The following is a 9926-nucleotide window of genomic DNA, read 5'->3' as shown; positions in this document are numbered from 1 at the left end:
ATTTTTTAAAGCACAATAACCCATGCCATGACATCTTTTAATTGAAGGTTAATGACCATGCATGGTTAATGCTGCTTAGCCATACAGGCTCTGTAGCATATCAATGCAAACATCCCATGAACAAGGAAACATGTAACCGCACTAAAAAATGTAAACAAGTTATCCATGGAAACCATTTGTGTTAACATGGCTTTCAAAAAGTTCAAGGATGACTAATAAAATCTGAATGATACTGCTGCTGGTAATTTGGTTTGCACAAATGGAATGTCAGTTTACTTTGAAAAATCTGGTGTTTAATTCTCTAAAAAAATGTTCAAAAATATAGTAAGGGTTAGGGCCATTGGAGATCAGAAATGCCCCTCTATTTGGCCTTGGAGATTTATTGTGCGATTTTTCATTTCATTTTCCACTTCAGCTGTAATATAGAAATGTGCCCTCTGCAAAAGTGGTAATGCCCCCAAAATATAAGAATTTAAGGCCTGTTCAAGATTATGTAGATTCTTTAATTTTTTTTACCTTAGCAATGGAGCTTGGAAAGTTAATATACAGTATTACAAACTGTTCTTTCCTCCCTCCTCCAATATTCACTCCAGTCCCACTGCACTTACGGATGCAAAACGGATGTATTAAAAAAACATCTTGCCATCCACTGGAAAACGCTATGCATTTGTTGTATACTACAGTGTAATTGCATATGTGTTTCATACACTCTATCCATTGAGCATCCATCCACTGTGATTTCATCCGTGCAAAATCTAGAGAATGGATGAACTTTTCGCTGGTAAGATGTAAATCCGCAACATCTATGAGCAGCATACATTCCATGTCCGCTGTGTCCTCTGGGCATCCTCACAACTCAGATCCAATGAAGCTGAACAACGGAAAGAGGTAGGAGAGATATGGTATATGGAATGTCTATACATTGTTAGCAGGGGCCGCGGAACGTTTTTTCAAAGTGGGGGGGGGGGCTGAGCCAAAAGTGGGGAGGGGGCTGACCATGCTAAAAATCACAATCATATGGTAATTTTTACGCTTTTGTACACGGTTTTGGAAAAAAGTGGGGGGCTGAAGTCCCCCGGTTCCGCGGCCCCTGGTTAGTAGCATGAAAATAGAAAGGATGTAAGCGTATTAAGTATTCAAACCCCCCAGTAACCCCTTCGGAGCTGTCATCCACTTCAATCCGTTTTTATCCACCAGGTTTCCGATAAACAACCGTTTAACTTCGCCCTATATACTACCCACTTCTGTTCTTTTCCCTGTTTTGTCCATTTCTGGAGCGGATGAAAATAGATGGATCCACCTGCAAAATTTTGGTCATCCATTGTGTCCTTCATGAATACATTTTGTATGTCAGCCAGTGGGACCGGGCTTTAACCTAGTTTTTTTAATACCTTGCCATCTTTCACTCTCCCCAACCACCTCGTTGCTTTATTCCAAATGGTCAGTACTGTACCAACAAATGATTAATCTCTCAATTATTCCACTAGATTACAAATATACCTCTCATGACTACTCACTTTGCCCCCCCCCCCCATTCTCTCTCCTCTCCTTTTTCTCTCTCTCCTCCTTCCTTATATTATTTGTGTGTTCATTTCCAGGTTGAGAAGAGTTCAACCATCCGTAAATCTAGCTAGGTCTAGACCATTTCCCCTACATTCCAGGTAACATGGGTGGCTACACTGTGACACAATTTCTATGAATATTAGACAGTCTGTGTTATCTGAATCCACGGTAATAAAGACATACATGTAAGGCCTGCATTCTCAAGCCAAGGTTTCAATTATACAAAAGTACAAAACCATGGACTATGCAGATGATTATACACAATTATGCTTATTCATCTCATAAGTCCAATTATGAATATGTGCTTTTGACAAAGGGCACCCAATTGAAGTGCGATATACAAGAAATCTGCATAAACCATGGTTTTGTACCTTGGTACAATTGAGTACTCTTCTGAGAATATTGGCCATATGGTCCTCAGCCATTCAAAATCAAAGGAAATTTGTCAGATAACAAATGTTGATGAGATGCTCTCCATGACTTTCTGCAATCTTAATCTCATTTACATTACGGGTCCCTGATTCCATAAAATTTGAAGAACACAAAACTCAAAAGAAGTTCTAAAGGAGATCATTATATAGTTTCCTGATGACAGGTATTTATATTTAAGTCATAAAAAAAGACCACTGTAGTAACAGTATAATCTTTCTCTCCAATGTTTCACTGTACATTATTAAATCACAAAGTAAGTATGACTGTACATTGCTCCAGTGAGTATCAAGGAATAAATATAGTACAGCTTTACCACAATGGCTTATAAAAAGTAAATAATACAATGGCATGAAAAGTATGCTGTATACACTGAATATTCAGGAAGTCCTGTCAATGATTTTACAACATTTTTATGACATCTGGACCTTTGAATTTGATTACTTCATGTTGACAGTGTGATAAATCCCAATAAAAATCATGAAAAATAGCCTGAATTCTCGTATCTCTCAAAGCAAATCATGACATAATATGTATGCAAAATATTTGGTGTATACAGTGTATCATGGATCCATTATACATCAACCCTGGAGTTATCCCCTTTTTCAACAGCTTCTATAAATCAACAATGAGATGAAGGCATGATGTACACCAATGTGTGATATCACACTAAAGTAAAGACTAAAGTAAGAAATTTTACGTAGAGATAAAAGAAATAACGTATTCAAAGTGTATTTTCCTGATGGGCATTTCATAAAACTGTAATAAGAACGACTGGAGATCCTTTCTTGTTGAAAATGGTATATTCATTGGTGATGGTTAAGCGCGCATGAAAGGTTCATCAGTCGTTCTAAATGTCACATTCTTGGCTACTCTATAGAGCTCCCATAGAAAAAAACAAAAATATACTTTGAATCATGTTGGTACACCCATGCTATCTGCAATTCATTGAGAACTTGACGCTAGTATTACCTAGTAAGCTTTGTTAGCCCCTTTATGGATTACCCGTATAACCTATTAGTCAAATAACAATAGACCATACATTGCTGAAGACTCCTTTTCACATCAGAAATGAATGCACCTTCTGATTTTTCTTTTCAGGGAACATTTCCATACAGGATATATACACCATGGCAGGAGGGCAGCCAAACTCTTCTCACCTGTGATTCATTAATATACAATGGAATGAAGCACATGGCTACAATATCTGTTTATGATCAATCAGGTCAATAAAGTAATCCAATACAATACTCATCAGTCTCTGGCTAGTACAATTCAAGGAGGTGGAGAAAACGCACCTAAAGCTGCAGACACATTACCCCTACATTCTTATTCAAACCACCTACCCTATGTAGCTGGTACAAAATATGTTACAACAGCTGTTATTGACTTGCTGTGCGGCCGCCGTAGGGGACATGTGACTATGCCATAAGTGATTTTAGGGTCTTACAACAAACTGACCTTTCGAAAAACTACCATACATGTACATGTATTTGTTCAAGTTCATAGACATGTAAATCAAGAAAAACAAGCGTCAAAATCTTCATTACAAGTGTTTATTTTCTCTGGAAAGGATCTAAATATTTTTGCTCACTTTTTAACAAAAAGCAATTCATGGGTCTTGAGTAATACAATGTTTAGCTGTTATGAAACTTATTTCATGGATGATATTGTTCATGATGATCCTCGATGCAAATAATCAGTGTACAAATACAACATTAAGCAAATGTGACAGAACCAACAGATGACTGACCACAAAGAGCTGAACAGAAGTTACTATGGTGCATAGCAATGATCAAATTTGCCTCTTGTTGTCAGGTGTCAATGATGACAGATGCATAGTCCATCCCATACACAGAGGGCTCAAAAAAGAACTTTTATCTCATGAATGTAGACTTTTTAAGTTCCTCATCAAAGAAGCTGGCCTTTCAGCTCCAGACAGACTTTATTTAATAACAGTTTACATGTAATTCTATAAATTTATGTTGATGTTAATCACTCTTTGATTTCAGGGGGCAACTGAAATTCATTCCAAGTCGTCCAATTCCTTCACTGTAGCCCCTGATGAAGAACTCCTTGCTTCACTCAAAGCAGCAATTTTCTGTCAGGAAAAAAGGAGATAACAAATTGAAACAGCCATTAAGTTTTTGGTACAAAGGATGTGTACAACATTTGTTTTTTTTAAATTAATGAAGAAATTTCTACTGACTGATACAATTTCATTCATAAATAAGAAGGAATTAAATTATTTTTTTACACATGCTGGAACTCAAATAAAGAAGCAAATAGTTTTTTACATCCAAATACAGCCAATCCAGAAAACTCAACATGATTTCTCAAACAAAAAGGATCAACTCGATGACCAAGTGATTTGATGTTTTATAGGGCAAAAATTGAAAAAAGTAACGAAGAACTGGATATAAATTATATTAATGCAATTTGTTAAAGCATCAATAAACAAAATTAACAATAATAAAAAATAACAACTGTGGCAACGACACAATACAGTTCCATTTTTAATACAAGAAATTAGCTTGACAAAGTCTACCTTGCTGGTCGCAGGTAGTTTATGAACCAAGAGCTGGAAGACTGGTGCCGGTAGAGTCTGATGGAGAACTTGTAATAACTGCTGAGGTTGGCCACATACTGCTACAGCATTACTCAGATGCTCAACCCCATTCTCAAAATCACCTACAGGAAAAAAATCAGATATATCTCAATAATACATTGTACATTCCAATGCATCAACTGGAATTATCATATTAGTTACATGGAAAGCAGCATACATGCTAAAACTAAATGGATATATGACCTCGCATAATATCATTCTCATAGTGTTTTAATGAAACTTCATCACCAACATTGAGAACCTCGTTTTGGGTGCAAAAAAAAACCCCATTGTTTTTATGGAAACTACAAAAGCATGATTGAAAGTATCTTTTTTGCTGACCCCCCATAAATACTACCTGCACACCTGGTAAGCCATATGCATTCTGTATAGGGTTCTACAATGTTTTAATGGAACAAGTGGAATGCCTCTGGCCGTCTCACCTGCATCATGCGATTCAACATAGCAGCAGTGCTGACTTGGAAAACTACTATAACTCGCACAAGATGTTCAGTGATACTTGGTTACTCTTATTTCCACGTTTTATGAACTAGACCAATACACTTACAGAGATAGGATGGTAATTCAACAAATACCCCCAATGTGGCCAAAATTCATTGACCTCACATGACCTTTGACCTTGATCATGTGACCTGAAACTTGCACAGGATATTCAGTGATACTTGATTACTCTTATGTCCAAGTTTCAAAAGTCAGATCAATAAACTTGCAAAGTTATGATGGTAATTCAACAGATACCCCCATTATGGCCAAAGTTCATTGACCTTTGACTTTGGCCATGTGACCTAAAATACGCGCAGGATGTTCAGTGATACTTGATTACTCTTATTTCCACGTTTTATGAACTAGACCAATACACTTACAAAGATAGGATGGTAATTCAACAAATACCCCCAATACGGCCAAAGTTTATTGACCCTAAATGACCTTTGACCTTGTTCATGTGACCTGAAACTTGCACAGGATGTGCAGTGATACTTGATTACTATTATGTCCAAGTTTCATGAATCAGATCCAAAAACTTAAAGTTTTGATTGTAATTCAATAGATACCCCCAAATCGGCCAAAGTTCATTGACCCCAAATGACCTTTGACCTTGGTCATGTGACGTGAAACTCATGCACGATGTTTGGTGATACTTGATTAACGTTATGTCTAAGTTTAATGACCTAGGTCCATATACTTTCTAAGTTATGATAAAATTTCAAAAACTTAACCTCAGGTTAAGATTTTGATGTTGATTCCTCCAACATGGTCTAAGTTCATTGACCCTAAATGACCTTTGACCTTGGTCATGTGACATGAAACTCTAATAGGATGTTCAGTAATACTTGATTAACCTTATGGCCAAGTTTCATAAACTAGGTCCACATACTTTCTAAGTTATGATGTCATTTCAAAAACTTAACCTCAGGTTAAGATTTGATGTTGACGCCGCCGCCGTTGGAAAAGCGGCGCCTATAGTCTCACTCTGCTATGCAGGTGAGACAAAAACCAAGTAGAAAATATGAAATTTGAATATATGACTCACTAACCTTCTGCAAGTAATTGCTCTCCACGTTGAACTTGCTGTAAGAAGAAACTCTGAACAGCTTCAGCATCCTTCAAATCTGGAATCTAAAATACATATATATTCTTTTGTGAGCTCGTTTAGGTTACAGGCCTATCAATATCCAATTAAATGAGGAAAAAATGTGCCATGAACAAATAATCTTTACAAGGCAAAAGCAATTTTGTGTTTCGCCCACTGATGAAAATAACCAGAAATATCATGATTTGTGAGGGTACGCAAGAGGATTATATCGAAACTTCATTGTGACATGACTGGGATGGAATAACACTTGTCATAAGAGCCTTGCACATAAACTTTAATGTTGACCTGAAAATGACCTTTGACCTTACCATGTGACCTCCGACTGCAGCATAACATGCAGGTCGCCTAAGTACATCTACCATCCAAGTTTGGTTGAAAAGCGACTTACAGTTGCGGAGTTAAGAGTCTTGCATGTAAACTTTAACATTGACCTGAAAATTACCTTTGACCTTACCATGTGACCTCCGACTGCAGCATAACATGCACGTCTCCCAAGTCCATCTACCATCAAAGTTTAGTTAAAAAAACGATATACGGTTGCGGAGTTAGGTGTCATAAGAGTCTTGCATGTAATCTTTAACATTGACCTGAAAATTATCTTTGACCATATCATGTGACCTCCGACTGCAGCATAACATGCAGGTCCCCCAAGTCCATTGAAAAGCGACTTATGGTTGTGGAGTTATGTGTCATTACAGGTTTGTGACCGACGGACGACATTTGGATCCCTAAGTCTCGCCTTCACCTCTGATGGGCGAGACAATAATGAATAGTTGAATACTATTTTCTCTCAAATAGTTTGATACCATATTATGTAGTAAGCTTTAAACACTTTAAATAATCAGAAGGTAACATAAATTTTGATTTGTGCCAAAGTATTTATGACCACAATGAATGAATCAAGACCAGGGGGGCGTTTCATGAAAGGACTTGTCGGACGTTTTATCCGACAAGTGCTATTCTAGCCGACAGTTACCATAGGAACAGTGCCTCCCAGCCAATCAAAATCATGGAAAGATGTCAGATCTGACAGCTTGTCGGCTGAAAATATTGATGAAACGCTCCCCTGATGTCAATAAAGTCACAATTCTACAAGGGTTGCAGTAACATCCATTGTAAAACACCTTTTCAAAAATGAACATTAGAATTGTTTAACACTTTTTTGGTATCAAGTTAATTTCATTGAAAAGGGGTTTGCAATGTTTACTGCAAGTCTTGTTGTTTTATGACATCATTAGCATCTGGATTCAATCATTGCCATCATGCCTTACTTTGGCGTAAATAAAATTTTACACCACAGTAAAGAATACCTCCTGATTATCCAAGCGTAAATACACACACCACATAAATATGGCATCAAATAATTTGGAAGAAAATACTATTTCAGGCCATAAATAATCATTGTGTTCATGAATCATGACATATTCTTTCTTTTAATTTGGAATTTGTGAGGTGTCAAGTTTGTTTTTACTACACGGTATAGTACTTCTATTCATTTTAAAATGAAAAGGCAAGATTTCAAGACATGTAGAATTTAATTTTGTCCCTCAATCTTCAATCCCGTAATAACTATACTTTCAATTTCAAGGTAACGATCATAGGAAAGCTATACAAAGCCATTCTTTAAAATCCAAATTGAATAAATGTCCCTGCAGTCCTCCCTAAAAGAAACACACTAAATAACCCCCCCCCTAAAAAAAAAAAAATAATAAAAAATAATAAAATCACTAGATTAATCAATCAAGAGTTTTGGCTGGTGTTATTAATTACGTAAGGGAATTTTACCATTTATGCATCTTTATCACAAAGTTTTACCTCTAGTTTTTGTCCCTCTCCTGAACTTCCACTACTCGTTTTTGAACTTTGCTCTCCTCTCAACCTTCTTCCTGAAATAGAAAATATACAAATTAATCTAATCCATTTTGAATGCTTTGTTTTTATTTTTTAACTCAAACTGAAGTAAAGTGCAATCATAGATCAAGAGAGAGAAAAAAAGTCAATCAGCACATGAAACTAGTTTCTATACATTCGCTGACAGTATAGTGAAGGTTACAATGTCCATAGTCATAACAAGCAGAGCTACACATGGCCATAATGGCCACAAGTTTCAAACTCGTTCCATTTATATTTCATCACCAAAATCTGATGGTAATATCACTAAAAGCTACAACATTAAAGGAAACCAAAACCCAAGAAGAGAAGCAATCTTATTGGAAAGAGTAAAATGAGAGGAACAATTTAAAGAAAAGTTTCATCAAAATCGGTTATGAAATTAGCAAGTTATGGACAATTAAAAAGTCTTGTTGTACTTACTATGTGGATCCTCTGATTGGCAAACGTGCTTCAAAATGGCGGATTTTGTGGACAACTCTCCATTTGTTTTGTACACATATTTTCAGATTTTCCCCTTTATTTTACATATTTCACATTATCTCCTCCTCACCTTGACATATATAGTGTGGATTATATTTTCCCATGACATATGTTGTGCTCAGAAGGAGGCAAGATGCAATTTGAAAGATAATGAGGAAAATCTGAAAATTGTGTACAAATGGAGAGTAGTCCACAAAATCAGACATTTTGAAGCACGTTTGCCAATTTTTCAAAGTTTTCAAACTCCCATAACTTGCTTATTTGTAGCCGATTTTGATGAAACTTTTTTTAAATTGTTCCTCTCATTTGTGAGAGGAAGACATCTCAAGCCTCATGTCTTCTTTTCTACGGAATCACACACACCAGCATACAGATAAAAATATGTGCAAACAAATAAAAGGGAAAAGGGCACTGTCACAGTGAGTCAGTGACTGAGTTGATGGGGGGGACCTAAAGCTACGCACTTTGTTTTCAAACAATAAAAACTGTCCCAATTTTAATATTTCAACAAATTATATTTCACTAATTTGTGGCAAACATTCTAAAGATCATTAGCCAAGTAGAAAATATCACAAAACTCACTAGGCCTAATACGAAAATCCCGTCGTGTTTTTCGAACACCTCTTGATTTCGCCGCCCAATATAGAAGGGGTCCTAAACTTAAAGCTACGCACTCGATTTATCATGCAAAAAAATAGTATTTCCTGTGCCTCAATTTCTAAAATATATTCAAATTATTATAGGATAAAATGAAATTAAAGCGAATATAACTCCAAACTTCCTAACAGTTGTTGGTTTTCTCTGCATTTAGAGATTTACTGCAGCCTCTGTAGAAAAAAATTAATAGGATTGTTCATCACTCTGCAGTTCCACACACAGAGTGCATTTGCCATTGAAAACTGCATGCGCGATGAGTGGTGTGTAGCTTTAGGACCCGCGCAGCTTTAGGACCCCCTACCAATGCAGACAAAAAGGGTGGCAATTCTAACTTAATGATGCATGACCGGAATCACCACACAGTCAAAGACTGACCGGAAACACCATACCAACTCATCTTCATACAACACACGTTTTATTGAAACTCGGTCTCGGGGCCGGGCCTAGATCTACTCACTTTCTTTCAGCTTTTGGCGGAATAATGGATCGCTCCTTCTCTTTCGATCGAAATAAATACAGTAACCGATGAACAACGTTCCCGCCACACCAGCCACAACACCTGCAGTAGTTCTCGATATCATTTTGAGGAATGTTTTGCACTCCAAACCTGGCAGTACCGATACGGAGCTGGAGCGGAAGCTCGTGTCTGTATCTGCGCATGCGCAGAAACCCCGGGGTCAT

The 9926-nt window shown here is 36.9% G+C and overlaps 1 protein-coding gene across 1 annotated transcript; it reads right to left on the bottom strand.

Annotated features, from left to right (window-relative positions):
• Nucleotides 1–2139: 2139 nt before the first annotated feature.
• Nucleotides 2140–9881, bottom strand: LOC121419241 (mitochondrial import receptor subunit TOM20 homolog). The gene is made up of 5 exons (XM_041613618.1): nt 9703–9881; nt 8031–8101; nt 6157–6238; nt 4541–4683; nt 2140–4093 (listed from the first exon to the last, which is right to left on the bottom strand). The coding sequence occupies exons 1-5, from the start codon at nt 9824–9826 to the stop codon at nt 4019–4021; spliced, it is 495 nt and encodes a 164-aa protein (XP_041469552.1). The 5' UTR covers nt 9827–9881; the 3' UTR covers nt 2140–4018.
• Nucleotides 9882–9926: the final 45 nt, after the last annotated feature.

Source organism: Lytechinus variegatus, chromosome 7 (assembly GCF_018143015.1).
Source record: "Lytechinus variegatus isolate NC3 chromosome 7, Lvar_3.0, whole genome shotgun sequence".
Taxonomy (NCBI): Eukaryota; Metazoa; Echinodermata; class Echinoidea; order Temnopleuroida; family Toxopneustidae; genus Lytechinus; species Lytechinus variegatus.
The sequence above is the reverse complement of the archived record's forward strand: the minus strand, read 5'-3'. Positions and strand labels throughout refer to the sequence as shown.

Excerpts from the sequence above, each read along its gene's own strand:
- LOC121419241 (XM_041613618.1), bottom strand. The coding sequence starts at position 9,826 with ATGATATCGAGAACTACTGCAGGTGTTGTGGCTGGTGTGGCGGGAACG. Across the intron at positions 8,102-9,702 it reads CCGCCAAAAGCTGAAAGAAA|GAAGAAGGTTGAGAGGAGAG; the intron begins GTGAGTAGATCT and ends TTTCTATTTCAG. Across the intron at positions 6,239-8,030 it reads GAGAGGGACAAAAACTAGAG|ATTCCAGATTTGAAGGATGC; the intron begins GTAAAACTTTGT and ends TATGTATTTTAG.